This window comes from Onthophagus taurus, chromosome 11 (genome assembly GCF_036711975.1).
Source record: "Onthophagus taurus isolate NC chromosome 11, IU_Otau_3.0, whole genome shotgun sequence".
Classification (NCBI taxonomy): domain Eukaryota; kingdom Metazoa; phylum Arthropoda; class Insecta; order Coleoptera; family Scarabaeidae; genus Onthophagus; species Onthophagus taurus.
The window spans coordinates 14,550,683-14,567,688 of record NC_091976.1 but is presented as its reverse complement, the minus strand read 5'-3'; the positions used below and the strand labels follow the sequence as shown (position 1 = coordinate 14,567,688).

Here is a 17,006-nt window from a genome sequence, read left to right as displayed (position 1 = left end):
GACGTAAATTATCTCAGCAGGGAGCAGTAAATATCCAAATTGGAGGTAACAACCTTGGAATGGTGAATCAGTTTAAATATCTATGCTTCATCATAAACTAAAGTAACAGGATCGATAGTGAAGTAAAGGCTCAAATACCAGCAAGAAAAACTACTATGTTCAACATTTAACAAGAGGCTGTCAAGAGAGGCTGTATAAGACGGTCATACGCCGTGTAGTAAGCTATGGATCGTAAACACTATGGATACTCAATAATCTTGATCAAGAGTGGTTAAACAACTTTGAAAGAAAGAGGGATATATGTGCTAAACTATGATACAAGCATAAAGGATGGAGACAATTAATGAACTACGAGATAAGAGAGCTGTAGGAAAGACCAGAACTATCAACGTGGATTAAAGCCCAGAGATTGTGGTGGGTGGGTCACGCGCAGGGTATGATTCAATCATTCGAACACCAGAAGGCCGGATGGACCAGGATGGACAACGTTACAGAGGATTTGACCGTCCTGTAGAACTGGAGCAATTTAGCCCAAAATTGTAGAAGTGGCCAAGGCTCACAATAAGCTGTAGTGCAATACTGTTTAATTTAAGTTTATTGCTACCAAATCAGCAATACATTCCACAAACAATTAAATTTTAACCATACTACAATTACATATATCACATTACAATACAATACATTTTATCTCCTATCCTACCCCTCCCCATCTCCTCCCCGCATCTCCCTACGCTGCCTAGTCGCCACCACCTCCCTCATCCATTCTCTTCCCTCTGCCCCCTCCCCCAGCACCTGCTTCCAGCCGATCACCTCCTCTCTTAGCTCGTCACACTCCCTCAGTAGGTGCTCCAACGACTCCCACTCCCCCCCACATAGCCTACAACCCCTCTCATCATCTCTCATCCAATACCTATTCGCTCTCTCCTCATTGCCGCATCTGAATCTTGCCACCATCCTCTTCCCCTCCTCATCCCCCTCCACCGACAGGTACTTCGGCAATCCCTCCGTTATTATTTCCTCGTACTTAGGGTTGTACCTGCTCTCCCTTATCTGCCCCTTCTTTCTTGCCTCTGTACATCTCTGTCCCTGTTCTCCAGCTCTTTCCACATCTCAATCCCTTCCTTCCTTCTATCATCTACCGCTTTCACTGAGTACCCCACCCTTCTGAAATATTCCTCCCTCCCTCGTTGCCCGTAACCCCCTTTCCCTGCCTTAATCTCTTTCCAGCACTCCCCCAAAATTTTACATTGAGACCTCCCTTCAACCCTCTCCTCAAAACGTACCGCCCTTTTACCCGCCTCCACTCTTAACTTATCAACCTTCACCTCTTCTCTGACTATGTACTTCAATACTGTTTATTTGTAAGGATAGCAACGCCTGCTTTCACCCTTTAATTAACGACACATAATAATTTTCGAAATGTTGAAATATACTATTCAGTGTCATAAATTTCCACGTATTATTCTTCTTATTAGCCCATGATTTAGCTTCAAAGACATTTATACGTTTTAATAAAGCACCTATAAGTCATTATTGTTTTGTCACCTGGATAAGATTATCGAATTAAAGGAAATAAACGTGTTGCTCCTTTCCATATATACAGATATTAGAGTGTCCAATACAACAATTGTTAAAGATATAAGATATAGATTAAAAATATATAAATTATTGTCCAGATGAAACCCCACTTGTAGTGCGTGCAACTGAACTAGGCATGCGTCGTATGCCTACTTCATAAAGTATACGTCATAAACGACTATAAAATGAATGATAAAACATTCAGTCGTCAATCTGCCGCACTGAATTGTTTATTTATCAGTAACTAAACATTATCAAACAAAATATTTTCGTTTAAAGTGTGTGTTTACACAGTTTATAAAGAAACCTTACAGTTAAACCAACATTTAATTCTTAAAATGCCTGACGGAAGTTATTCGGTTCCATGCAAGTTATTTATTTATGACGAGTAAGTACATATTAATTATTTAAACACTAAAATAAGTTGTTCATGTATTAGAGCAGTAACATTATACTTCGATTTATGGAGTTTTAATAATGCATAATAATAAATGTCCTTTGCCTTTAATACTAATATTTTGTTAATGATGATTTAATCGTTATCTCGTCAAAATTATCAAGATAAAGGAAGTTCGAATTTTACCAAATAGGAAGGATAAATCGGCATCGCGTGAAATCATATCGTCCTACACAAATACTTATAAGAATATTTATTACTCTATATACATATACAGGTGGTCCATTTAACGTGAGACAAGCGATTATCTCGAAAACGGTTCATTTTACATAAAAATAAACAAAATAAAAGGTGTTCTGTGCGAAGGGGGAAACCATATGACGATATCATTTTTTGACCTTGACGTTATTTTCAAGGTTATTTGAAGGTCACGACCAATTTTTTAAATGGCACCCTATATATTTTACTGTAAAATCTGGATCTGTGGATAAAAGTAGAATAATTAAAAAAGATTACTGTGTGGTTTTGCCAGTACAACGGCAAAACATCGTTTGAAAAAAATTAAAATTTCTTCAGAAACAATTAACTAACGTTTATAATCTAGCAAGAATAAGATTTATGAATTTTTAGACATTTTCCTACCCGGTACGATACATTCTCTTCAGTTCTTAATTCTTAGAATACTATTTAAGAATGCTTAACAAAAAAAATTCAGAAGAGGTACTATCGGCCAAACCTTATTTACTACATGGCGTAAGGGACAGAAAACAAATCCCCCGCACGGTCGCTTTGCCGAGTACGGCCGAAGAATCGGAGACTGGAGGGGCGTACTCATTTTCTCTCGAACCTTTGCTCTAGCCTTGTCGTCTCTTCAACCCTTCAGCGCCTGAAGTGCCGGGCGCCCGATGCCAGCTTAAAGTCGAGCGCGCCTTGGATTCGAACAAAAATACACAATTTCGTTTTTACAATTCAAATAACTGTACCAATGTTATGACGTAGTCGATTTTAAAAATTCATAAAATAGTCAAATATATTCATTAAAATAAAATAATTGAACTTTAATAAGTGAAAAAAATTGTTTCTTAATTTTAAATACGTTTCTGTACTGTATATCTTCGTAAAGTTAAAGAATTTAGTTAAAATTCGATGTAAAAATCGTCTCTTAATTTCCATTAGTAATATTTTTTTTCTAATCTCATTTAAAATGGCATTTTAACCGTTTAATATTATAGAAAGTCTCAATAATTTCAAACCATTTACGACCATTAATGCGTTTACGCACCGTTTCTTCACATTTTTTTGCGTACTTTTGACATAAGGCTTTTGCGAATTTTTTTTTCTTGAGTTGATATATTTTTTTTGTAATAAGTCTTAAAATTTTACAATAATTTCTCACCTTCATCGTAAATGGGTAAACAATAAACTTTTTATTTTTTGTACACTTTAGTAATGTTAAAAAATTTATTACCTTATTCACATAAGGTAATATAAAATTTCTGTTGAAACTACCTGTAAACTGAATTTTATAGATTGTTATTTATGAGCATGATAAAAAACATTTTATTATATATATATATTTTTTTTTTGCGCAGAGGAGGGGAAAATGCCTTACGCACCCCATACGCGCCGGGGTGCGTAAGGCATACATGTAATTATATATATAAAACGTTACAATAATAATAAATAAATATTTTTAAAAAAAAGTATTAAAAATAGTTTATTGTAATTATTATTGTAACGTTTACTTTTGATTCAAAATTATTATTTGTCAAAATTTTACGAAATTCCTTAATTAAATCATTCATAATAAAATACAACAAAATATTTATTTTAATCCAATTCTGGGAAACATCCCCGTCTCTTCAAATGTCTCGCGGTAAGATTTTACAAAGGGTTTGCGATGGTCATAAAAAATGAGATAACGCAATTACGTAGAATTTTAGTTTTTTGATAGTATTTATTAAGTTTAATAAATTAAGTTTCGTTTGGACATCACTTTGCTTTTGGCGATCGTGAGCGGTTGTTGATAGTGTTTTGCTATTTTTTGCTGAGCGTTTTCTTCTTTATATTTGATTTTGATAGTCTTACGACTGCGTTATTTTTATATTAAGATAGTATTAATTTATTGTTATTTTTCGTAGCGGTTTCTTGTTTTTTTTTGCTTTTGATAGTGTTCTCATTTTTTTATGACCATCGCAAACCCTTTGTAAAATCTTACCGCGCGACATTTAAAGAGACGGGGATGTTTCCCAGAATTGGATGGTAACAACTGACAAACTCTAAACGAAAATTAAAATAAATATTTTGTTGTATTTTATTATGAATGATTTAACTAAGGAATTTCGTAAAATTTTGACAGATAATAATTTTCAATCAAAAGTAAACGTTACAATAATAATTACAATAAACTATTTTTAATAAATTTTTTTTTTAATATTTATTTATTATTATTGTAACGTTTTATATATATAATTACATGTATGCCTTACGCACCCCGGCGCGTATGGGGTGCGTAAGGCATTTTCCCCTCCTCTGCGCAAAAAAAAAAATATATATATAATAAAATGTTTTTTATCATGCTCATAAATAACAATCTATAAAATTCAGTTTACAGGTAGTTTCAACAGAAATTTTATATTACCTTATGTGAATAAGGTAATAAATTTTTTAACATTACTAAAGTGTACAAAAAATAAAAAGTTTATTGTTTACCCATTTACGATGAAGGTGAGAAATTATTGTAAAATTTTAAGACTTATTATAAAAAAAATATATCAACTCAAGAAAAAAAAATTCGCAAAAGCCTTATGTCAAAAATACGCAAAAAAATGTGAAGAAACGGTGCGTAAACGCATTAATGGTCGTAAATGGCTTGAAATTATTGAGACTTTCTATAATATTAAACGGTTAAAATGCCATTTTAAATGAGATTAGAAAAAAAATATTACTAATGGAAATTAAGAGACGATTTTTACATCGAATTTTAACTAAATTCTTTAACTTTACGAAGATATACAGTACAGAAACGTATTTAAAATTAAGAAACAATTTTTTTCACTTATTAAAGTTCAATTATTTTATTTTAATGAATATATTTGACTATTTTATGAATTTTTAAAATCGACTACGTCATAACATTGGTACAGTTATTTGAATTGTAAAAACGAAATTGTGTATTTTTGTTCGAATCCAAGGCGCGCTCGACTTTAAGCTGGCATCGGGCGCCCGGCACTTCAGGGTTGAAGAGACGACAAGGCTAGAGCAAAGGTTCGAGAGAAAATGAGTACGCCCCTCCAGTCTTCGATTCTTCGGCCGTACTCGGCAAAACGACCGTGCGGGGGATTTGTTTTCTGTCCCTTACGCCATGTAGTAAATAAGGTTTGGCCGATAGTACATCGGGTGACCTGGCTCGTCGAAAATACCTTTGGAATTTGGATTTCTCCGCCTTTGTCAATTTGATAATAGAATAACGCATAAAAAACAAGAGTTGGTGGAACTGCTTATGTCGGCATTTTCACGAATATCGCTTTCAGAGACTTAATTGGTTGAATTGTTTTAAAATGTATTAACGGGTAAAACTAAATTTGCAAAAAACTGCATGGCAACAAATTCTGAATTCATTCCATCGTTTTAGTCATTAAATCATGGATACTCTAAGAGTGGCAGAAAAAGTCGAAATGATTTTTATTTATGGAGAAAGTGGCAGAAAAGTTGTTGATAGTATAGCTTTGTATCGAGAACGCTTTTACAGAGTTGTGAATGATTTTACTATCACTGGAAATGTGGCATCAAGAAGCAGCGTTGAGGTAAATCCTCAAGTTAGCACTCGACGACTTGCAATTGACGCCGGAATATCGAAGACCAGCATTTTAAGAATATTAAAGCGCAACAAGTATCACCCATACCACATTTCATTGCATCAACAGCTTTATGGAGGTGATTTTGAAAATCAATCAATATTTTGTCAATGGGCACAAGAACGAATCCGGTTGGACGTCAATTTCTTTGGTAACGTGCTATTCTCGGATGAGTCTACTTTTACAAACAAAGGACAAGTCAATAGACATAACATGCACTATTGGAGCGTTGAAAATCTGAGATGGTTGCGTGAAGTAGAACATCAACGACCAAGGTTTATTGTTTGGTGTGGCATAATTGGTAAAGAAAATTTTTTAGATAACGTCTTACCAACGTTACTTGTAGATTTGAGCAGGGAAGAAAGACAAAATATGTGGCTGCAAAATGATGTCCAGCACATTTTTCACACATTGCACGTGAAGCTTTAGATCGGCATTATGCTGGGCGATGGATTGGCAGGGGAGGTCCAATTTCCTTGCCTGCCAGATCACCTGATTTAACACCTCTTGATTTTTTTTTGTGGGTCGTCCTTAAGGATAATGTTTATCGCGAAGTATCGACTACGCCTGTATATGATATTGTACGAAAAATGAAATAAACTAGGTTTCAGAAAATAAAGCAGGGACAATTTTTCAACGTATAGTTTTCGAGAAAAAAATCATATTGTGCTAGTAACTAAACGCAATCTTGAAAATCGGACATTTTTCCGTCCATGATCATGATCAGTGATTATAGCAAACTTTACTACAGGTTTGGTATCGATTCGTAAACTGATTATTTCTTTATTCATGTGCGGCAAACGAAAGGTGAATTTATCGAAATTCTAAAAAAGAGGCGTCGTGATTTCTTTAGATTTCTAAAGGTCTTAATTATAAATCGGGTTTAAAGGAAAATGCAAGTGAGAAAAGTTAAGTTTTAAATATACCAACGATAAAAAACTGACAAAACACCCAATTATTGATTTTATCACTTTGTTTTTAGTTATTTTATAGTGTTTATAACTTTAACTAATCTAGATTCATATGTCTAGGTATAATAATCTAAGTTCCATTCCCATTATCATTTTTAATCAATTAATTTATCATTTTTATATATCTAATTATCTTTTCTTGTTTACACATTAATCTATAATCTGACTATTCGATATAATTAAATATAATACAAATAAAAACTTTTTATATATATTTCTTTTAAGTTTTCGTTAAAGACAATCAAGTAAAAACCGCGTTTACGACTTATTGTCATTTAAGTATTTAGAAACATTTTAGCAAACATATGTGTTAATCGTAGAATAAGTTTTTTTTAATATCGCCCCTATTTCGGTTAAATCAAAAACGATATTACGATTAACACGTTTTCATTTCTTTAAATTTCCAGGACGAAAAACATAATACAGTTTAAAGATCTGTTAAAAAACGTGGAAAATAATTATTTGGACAATAAACAACGAGTATTAGAAATCACTGCAGATAATTCCAATGGATACTCAATTATATTTAAGAACATCAATGCAAAAATAATTGGTGTAGACCAACATACTCAACGTTACAGTTGTTATGAAAAGGAAGAAGATACACAAGTTCCCCAAGTTTCCATTAAAAATGATGTTACTACACCGATTAAAAAGTATCAAAACAGGTGAATTAAAGTAAAGTAAAAATCTTTTTCGTATTTTTTTGTTTTCAGTTATCATGACGCAGCTCACGTTGAACCGCAACCATTTATTTCAACTCCGGATATTTACACTCCCCTTTTAAAACCAGAGATTGAAAGCGAAGGAATATCAACTATAGAACATTACAATGCACCCGAAAACATGGAAATTACGTACATGCATTCCAAAATTATTTTCCAACTCACCGATTCAACTTATATCACCTTCCCAATAAATATTATGCCTAATATGGTAGCTGAATTCTTAGATGTTCTCAATGATGACAATTCCATAATGATGATAATATCGTCATTTAATCATAAAAATGCATCGATTGCTTACCATCCAGAATACACCATGATTTTACAAAAATCAGAATTAAATCTAAATGACAATAAGGAACTTTTAGCGTTTAAAAGCAAAGAGGAATGGTTCGAAAAGCAAATGTTAATCATGAGCACTACAAATTATCAAAACAAAAAAGTGGATGTTGCAGCAGGTTTTAATTCAGTTGATGGTAAAGGCCTCAAAGTTAAATATATTGATGATAACATCACTCATTTTGATAATAAAGATGGCATTCAGAACGGTGGCCAACTAGAAAACTGTTCATCTGGACGTAACAACAATGAAGAATTATTGTTGTTGACTTCAACGAATGAACCACCAATGAATAACGATATAAAAGTTAGAATTGAAAATGATGAATATCAGAAATTATCCATGCCAAACATTCAGTTGCCTGCGGTGTGCAAGTATTGGAAACCTATTTTGTGTGTATTACTACAAGCTTCCGTCGTATGCTATTTCCTTTTAAGTAAGACTTTGATGGGGACTGGATGAATAAAAGTTATTAATGCTTTAATAACATTAACAAATAACAAAGAAAATGTAGAGGAAGAAAAAAAATACTAAAAACTGTGAAAAGATAAAATAATATGATTGATCAGCTGTTAGAATAAAAGTGGATGGATTTAAATACAGATTGCAGAGAAAATAAAAAATCAAGTAATTTTTCAATGTAGACTGCGTTATGTATTTTACAAACCATGAAAGTAGATAAAGGTGATAATATATTGACAATAGTATAAAGTAATAGTATAATAAGAGTATAAAGAGATAGAAAATGTACGACGAGTCAGTTATGTAGGAAATAACCAGTTGAAACAACAAAAAAAATTGTAATAAATAATCAGATACCTTGTGGATGTAATATCAGATTTTATTGTAGATAACACATACAAAAACACGAAAGAATTTAAACTGAATGTAAGAAGAAGCATCACTTTAATTTTCACTATAGTTAGATTTTGTTAGTTATATTTGTGCAAAGATTTAAAATATAAGACAAATAAATCATTATCAAGATTGACTTTTTATTTAATATTTCATTATATATGTACACTTAGTCACAAAAATTTTCGTACAGGTGAAAAAACAACAAAATAACCGATTATTTATAAATTTTGCTACATTTCGTTATCGAAATGTATAATATAAAACAGTTAATAACGTTTTATGGATAAAATAAAGTATATTCTATTTAAATAAATAAATAAGTTAAAAAAACACTGATACGACACTGATCTTACTTCATTATGATGATTTGCCGATTAATTTTCGGTTCACTTCGTTTAACTTTGGTATATCGTAAACTTTGACTTGTTAAGACATGTTCAGTGCGACAATTGCATCACATTTACAACATCAATTTACAATGAGCTCCCATAGAAAAGAAACAGCGAAGAATTAAGAAATTTAATTGTTAAATTCAAAAACGAAGAGAAATCGTTGAGCACAATCTCAAAACTTGTTAATAAACCACGATCTACAGTGCAATATATCATAAAAAAACTTCAAAACTAATAATAATGTGAGCAATAAACCTCGGGCAGGTCGCCCTTCGAAGTTAAACTCACGAGACAAACGAAATATTATTCGAAAAGTATTAAAAGAACCAACTTTGAGTGGTCCAATATAGGCGGCAGAGGTGTCGAAAGAAACAGGAAAGGATATCCACCCAGAATGTATTCGTCGGCTGTTACGGAAGCAACGTTTTAATGGAAGACAAATGCGGAAAAAGCCGTTTATCAATCCAATAAACCTGAAGAAACGCGTGGAATTTACTCAAGAACATATTGACAAACAAACCTATGGAATTTTGGAACACCGTATTATTTAGTGATGAATCTAAATTTAATATATTTGGATCGGATGGACGGGGTAAAGTATGGAGAAAACCGAATACTGAGTTCAAACTCGAGCATCTCTTACCTACGGTGAAACATGGTGGTGGATCAATTATGGTTTGGGGATGCATGGCGGCGGCTGGGGTAGGGAATTTGTTTTTTATTGATGGAATTATAGACCGTTTTTATTGTCTTAACATATTGAAGGAAAATTTGCGTGCCAGCGTTGATAAACTAAATCTAGTGTGGATATATATATGTCCACAATATAACAAGATAAATTAATATTTTAATAAATAATAATATGAACTACATTCTAAGGACTGATAGAATCGATTGATTATTATTTGAATGATAATAATATTAATAATTTTATATAGTAACGTTCTTTTTGTTTTGTACATGTCGTGTGCACAGCATGCTACAGCCACTTCCCCTCCTATGAAGATTAATAAAAAGAGGAATAATATGGTGGTTAAAGAAATAAAATTCATATTTAAAAATTGAACGTAACTTTTTTTTTAATTTTTATATTATGAGAATTGATTGCCTCGCTGTGGTGACATGTTGAATTTTCTTTTAAAAGAAATGCTGGTTTAAGGTTGTTGATGTTAACAGCTACTTCCTTGTTATTTTTGAAAATTACAAACATTTCGGAAATGTTTTTATCACTTTAAATGGGCCTTCATATCTTGGTGTTAAAGAGGGTTGAATCCCATTAATTTTGACAAAAACAAATTTTGAAATGAATAAATCTTTATGAATAAATGGTTTTTGGTTAGAATGAAAAACTGTGTTTACTGGTTTCAAACAAGAGAATGTTTCTCGTAAACTAGATAGCAATGGATCAGATTCCAAAGGGTGTTAAATATTAACAAAAAATTCTCCTGGAAGCCTAAGTGGTTGACCGTATACAAGTTCGGCAGATGAACAACCTAGGTCTTCCTTAAGAGATGATCTGAGGCCTAGGAGAACCAAGGGAAGATCATTGTTCCACCTCGTAGTGTTACCTCTGGCAGTTATGGCTGTTTTTAAAGAACGGTGAAACCTTTCTAAAATTCCGTTGCTTTGGGGATGGAAGGTGGATGTATGAATTTGACGTGTTCCTAGAAGGGTGTGAAATTTTGAAAAGAGTTTTGATTCGAATTATCGTCCCTGATCATGGGTTATAGTGCTAGGAACGCCAAATCGGCTGAAATAATGCCGAAACAAAGTATCCGCAATAGAAGAAGAACCAATATCTATGAGAGGAAAAGCTTCTGGCCAACGCGTGAAACGATCTATTACGGTGAGCACATATGTGCAGCCAAGGGACGGAGTGAGAGGACCGACCAAATCAATGTGGATATGATCGAATCTTAATTTTGGTATCGGAAGTAGTTTGTGTCTTTGAGTATTGTTTGTTTAGTAAATGTGTTAATTCTGTATCGTTAAATTTCCGCGTTTTTTAAGGTTTGTGTGTCAGGGTACTGTGAATTTAGAGAATCAATATTTGTTCTGGACAACGTGTCCGCTACAATGTTTGATTCTCCTGTAATGCACCTGAGATTTGATGTGAATTGTGTTATGTAAGTAAGATATCGTGTCTGACGTGGAGTTTTTTCTGTGTTAGAAAAAATTGTGTTGATTACAGGTTTGTGGTCAGTGTAAACTACAAATTGATGTCCATGTAAAAAATGTTTAAAGAATTTGATACTAGTGTAAATTGCTAACAATTCTCTATCAAAAGTTGAATAATTTATTTGGCTTGAAGATAATTTTTGAGAAAAAAATGCTAAAGGTTGTGTTTTATTGTCTATAGTCTGTGATAAAACTGCTCCTATACCTTTACTTGAGGCGTCTGTTGTCAGTGAAAGAGTTGCTTGCGGTGATGGGTGTGCAAGAATGACGGATTTTGATAAAAGTTGTTTGGCTGTAGTGAAAGAAATGTCGTGATGGTGTGTCCAAGAAGTGATTGATTTAAGTTTTTGTGAATAAAGTGTTTTTGATAAATGATGTAAAGGAGCTAAAATGTTTGAGATGTTTGGTAAATATCTGTGATAGAAAATTTATCATTCCTAAGAATCGCTGTAATTGTTTTAGTGTGGTTGGTTTTGGAAATTCAGTTATGGCATTAACCTTAGATTGCGAAGGGCGAACGCCTTCAGCAAAAATTTGATGACTTAGGAAATTTAAATCTGTAACTCCAAAACCACATTTTGTTGGTTGTATATTAATATTACAAGAGCTTAACCTCTCAAACAATTGTTGTAAATGAAGATAATGTTCTTCTTCGTTGCGACTGGCTACTAGAATATCATCTAGATATACGAATAGGAAATCTAAGCCAGATAGAACTTCGTTTATGAATCTTTGCAAGGTTTGTACCGCATTGCGTAAACCGAAAGGCATTCTCGTGAATTCGAACAGACCAAACGGTGTAGTGATAGCCGTTTTAGGAATATCGTCTTCTTCTACAGGAATTTGGTGATAAGCTCGTACCAGATCTAATTTTGAAAAAATTTTGCAATTGTGTAAATGTAAGTTAAAATCTTGAATGTGCGGAAGAGGATAACGATCTGGAACTGTGATGTTGTTGAGTTGTCGGTAGTCTCCACATGGTCTCCAATCGTTGGAATCTTTCTTAGGAACCATGTGAAGAGGCGACGCTGTAGAAGAAGAAGAGGGTCGGCAGATTCCTAATGCCACCATTTGTTCGAATTCTTTCTTTGCGATGTTGTGGCAGGTTCAATTTTCGGGTGCAGGTATAAAGTAATCGTTAGGGTAGGTTCAAAAAAATTCGTCGGGGGCAGGTTCAATCTTCGGGGAATTGTGGATATATATGTGTCCACAATATAACAAGATAAATTAATATTTTAATAAATAATAATATGAACTACATTCTAAGGACTGATAGAATCGATTGATTATTATTTGAATGATAATAATAATATTAATAATTTTATATAGTAACGTTCTTTTTGTTTTGTACATGTCGTGTGCACAGCATGCTACATCTAGGAAGGATATGGATATTTCAGCAGAATAATGGTCCTAAACATTCAGCGACGATAGTTAAGGAATGGCTGTTGTATAATGTTCCAAAGCAATTAAATTCCCCACCTCAGTCCCCTGACCTAAATCCCATAGAACATTTATGGGACGAAATTGAAAGAAGAGTGAGAAAAAATAGGATAATGGGCAAAGCCTCCCTTAAAGAAGCGATTTTGAAAGAATGGGAGAATATTACGCCCGATGTTACTAGAACTTAGTATCGTCGATACAAAACCGTTTAAAAACTGTTTTAGAGCAGAAAGGTGGACCGACACGATACTAGTTATTTGTTTAATAGGATTTTTCTTCAGTTATTTTGTTAATAATTCGTTGTACGAACACTTTCGTGTGATCAGAAAAAGTAATTTATCTTCGTTATCTTTTTTAAATTCTTACTAGAAGCATATATTTTAATTTTAAATCATTATTAATCGTTGAAAATATGTAAAATGTTTCATAACAGTTATAAATAAATAATTATTTTGTTCATAAATACGAATTTCTAGCCTGTACGAAGACTTTCGTGACTAAGTGTACACTAATGTTCTAATTCTTGTAAGAAAATTAAATTGAAAATTGTGTAACTGTCTGTAAAATCACAAAAAATCAGTTAAATATAAACACAAAGTATTTACAATTGCACCACGTAAAAAATTATTATTTTTGAGCACATCAACACAAGCCAAAAAACGTCAAAAAAGTCACTTTATCATAAAGTGACTTTATTATGACTTTATCGTATCTAACGATATGATAAAGTCATAATAATCTATCGTTGTTTCATCGCTTTTTGGCTTGTGTTGATGTGCTCAAAAATAATAATTTTTTACGTGGTGCAATTATCATGTTTCAACGATCTCTTTTTTAAAAACTTTGACTATTCAAACTGATGATGGCCGGTTTACGGCCATATTCAGGGCCGTAAACCGGTTTTTTGAGTAAATGAAATTAAAATTATTTAGCGAGAAAGAAGTTTCTATTACCTTCATCTATTTCTTAATTATAGTCCTCGCAATATGGATATACAATATCACAAAGTATTCACATATACTATTTGCAAATACCAGTTAACAAAACTGCTCTTTTTCTGTAATTATATATGTAATTAAATTACAATACTTTAATTTCGGAAAAAGCTTAAAAAGTTTTCCATTTTAATATTTAAGTCAAAAAGTAATTTAAATAATGACTTGGTTCTGCGAAATATGATCTCCTACTTCCGTCTATTATTTGTGCCAATTGTTATATTCTTATAACGTAGGTATTATATTCTTACCACTCTTTATAAATAACGAACGGTATGTATATCGGTACGCGGTCTTGTGAGGGTTGATTTTTATTTCTTATTCAACGTTAGATTGATTGGTGTATAGTAGAACTAACACTAGATAGGGGAATTGAATAGGGGTTCAATTTCCAGTTGTGGGGTGGAAGTAATAAAAAATTCTCCAGGTAATCTGAGTGTTTAACCGTATAATAATTCTGCGGAAATACAACCAAGATCATCTTTCAATGTAGATCGCAGTACCAATAAAATGAGTGGACCAAAATTACTAGCAGTAATAGCGGTTTTCAGAGTTCGATGGAATTTCTCTAAAATACCATTACTTTGTTGATGGTAGGTGGAAGTGTGAATTTGATGGATACCAAGAATTATTTTAAATTGAGAAAAATGTTTGGATTCAAACTGTTTGCCTTGAAAAATGGTGACGAAGTAGTGTAGTTGCAAAAGTGGAATAAGTAATATCCTTGAGGGGAAATGATTCAGGCCATCGGGTCAACCGGTCAATAACGGTTAGTATGTAAGTACAATCAAATGATGGAGAAGGGAGGCCAATTAAATCAATTTGTATGTGTTCAAATCTTTTTCTTGGAATGGTTATGTTCTGAAGTGCTTGTTTGCAATTTAGCCAAGTTTTTGTCCATAACTGATAATTGATTTTTTTGGACATGTGAGGCCAGAAGATGCGAGATTTAAGATTGTGAAGCGTTGATCGACTGCCAGAATGCGTTAAATTATGAAATTTATTAAAAACTTCTTTTCTGAAATTTTTAGGAATATAAATTCTGAGCAAATTTAAAGAACTCTTGCAACAAACTTTCCAATTTGTATTTGCAACCGTTTGAAGAGACAATTGGTATGGAGGATTGTTCGAAAATTAATTATGTAAAATATGATTTTACTCCTCATCTATGACTTGGGCTGCTCGCATGACCTCAGACGACAGATAATTAGATGAACGGGATTCAATATTGACACCTTTAGTAAATTTAAGGTAAATTGGGTTATATAATTTAGGTTACCTAGGGTTTGGCGAAGAATTTTATCTGAATGACTAAAAAAAGGAATTTATTCTATTTATTATTAATGGTTTGTGATCAGTAAAATTTGTGGCGGAATAAATTGCTAATAATACTCGATCGAATGTAGAATATTCCGATTAAGTAGGTATGAATTTTTTTTAATAAAAAGCAAGTGTGGCTCTAAAACAATTAACTGTTCGTGAAAGAACAGCTCCCATAGCAGTGTCGAAAGCATGTGTAGTCAAATGTAAAACAGCACCAGGGCAAGGATGAGCTAAAAGCGATCGAATTTGCTAAAGTACTTTTGGCCGAAACAAAAGAATTGGAATCTTCTTGAAATCAAAGTATAGGATGTGTTTCAGGCAGAAGGGTGTTTGCAAAATTATAAAGAATTTCATTCGTAGAAATTCGTAGGTTTTGAAAAATCGTTAATAGATTTTATTTTCGTTTGAGGACGGATTCCTACCGTTAAATATAATCGATGCAAATAATATAAAAACGTTCAAAAAAAATCTAAATCATTATTTATGTGAAATTGAACCATACTCGATATCAGAGTATCTGAATTATAGTTGAGTTATAAGAAATATAGCTTGATGTTTGTTATTTATTATTATTATAAGATTTTTCATGTACAAGAAAATCTAAAGAAGAAACGATAAATGAATAATCTTCTTCGTTTTTACTTGCAACAAGGATGTCGTCCAAATATACAAAAATGAAATTTATGTTGCCACAAGGTGCTTCAGTACACATGACTAATAAGACAAGCTTATTAGAAGAAAAAGTAAATATAAATGAAGCATTCGAACAATAAAGAAGAATCAAGTAGTTAAAACAGAAATAATAGATGAAATAGAGATAGAAAATTCAGCATAATAAAAGAAGTAATGTATGTACCAGAACTAGAAAAAATCTTATTGCCTTTATCATTCAATGAAAATGAAGTAGAATAGTATTTAAAGATGATAATGTTTGGACAAAAGAGTTATATGCAATACTTGAATGACGTTAATAAAGAATATACGGAATATGTTAACAGTACAAGAGGAGATAATAAAACATACATAGAAAACGCGACCGGACATTAGCTTCGTGGTAAATTTTGCGAGTCGATATCATGGTGTGGGCACCAATATAGGCAAAACATAAATAATAAATAAAAACCGTCGTATTTTTAAGGAGAACAATTCGCTAGATGTCGCTGAAGTCTTGAAAACACGCACACATACACGTATATGTATATATTTGACATTTGAATTTGATCTCTATCTTTCAAGTTTAGCAATTAATATAACTTTTAGAATGAATCGGTGTATTAACAGGACTTGCGCCTGTGCCGTTTTTGGATGTACGGACACAACCTGTGATATAACAAAAGAAAGAAATTTACAATACAATAATCGGTTAAAATAATAATAATTAATTAATTAATTTACAATACAATAAATACCCGCTAAAAGTTTCCCTTAGCGGAGAACACCTCAATAGATGGCGCTTATGGCAGTTCAGTTTTATGCCGTTAAGTGGCAAATCTATATAACTATATTACTATCCCTTATCTATGGTCGATATGTAAACAACACAATTAATAATGACGTCAATAATAATCTGTCGCTAAATAACACGGGTTTAACAAATCTATTCAACTCCAAACAGTATAAGGTATTAAAATATTCAAACCATGTAAATCGGTTCAGTTATTTTCGAGACAACGTGCAATCATTTAAGAATTAATTTTAGCGTAAATATACGGAGAAAACATTGTTGACACGTCAGACAGTATTATACATAAATTTCAAAAGTTTTCGAACGCAGGTTTTCTAAAAAAAATCGTAATGTTTGCCGCCAACGTCGAAAATCGGGTATTTTTTCATTTGTATTTTCATTTAACTCAATTTTACGTCGTAGATATTTTTTTAAATAGCAATCAACCATTTTTATTATGGAATATGAAAGAAGGTTTTTTCCCTGAATTTAGTACAGTCAAAAT

The 17,006-nt window shown here is 32.5% G+C and overlaps 2 protein-coding genes across 7 annotated transcripts in view; one reads left to right on the top strand and one right to left on the bottom strand.

Annotated features, from left to right (window-relative positions):
* LOC111413737 (small optic lobes) overlaps nt 1-17,006 on the bottom strand; it is a 90,252-nt gene that overhangs the window by 31,430 nt on the left and 41,816 nt on the right. The window lies entirely within an intron of this gene.
* On the top strand, nt 1,687-8,859 carry LOC111413740 (phosphoenolpyruvate carboxykinase [GTP]-like). 2 transcript variants are annotated; one of them, XM_023044838.2, is made up of 3 exons: nt 1,687-1,966; nt 7,211-7,459; nt 7,520-8,859. In XM_023044838.2, the coding sequence occupies exons 1-3, from the start codon at nt 1,917-1,919 to the stop codon at nt 8,328-8,330; spliced, it is 1,110 nt and encodes a 369-aa protein (XP_022900606.2). In that variant the 5' UTR covers nt 1,687-1,916; the 3' UTR covers nt 8,331-8,859. The 2 variants fall into 2 exon arrangements, with proteins under 2 accessions (XP_022900606.2, XP_022900604.2); XM_023044836.2 differs by having other exon boundaries at nt 7,211-7,471.

Excerpts from the sequence above, each read along its gene's own strand:
- LOC111413740 (XM_023044836.2), top strand. The coding sequence starts at position 1,917 with ATGCCTGACGGAAGTTATTCGGTTCCATGCAAGTTATTTATTTATGAC. Across the intron at positions 1,967-7,210 it reads AAGTTATTTATTTATGACGA|GACGAAAAACATAATACAGT; the intron begins GTAAGTACATAT and ends TTAAATTTCCAG. Across the intron at positions 7,472-7,519 it reads ATTAAAAAGTATCAAAACAG|TTATCATGACGCAGCTCACG; the intron begins GTGAATTAAAGT and ends TTTTGTTTTCAG.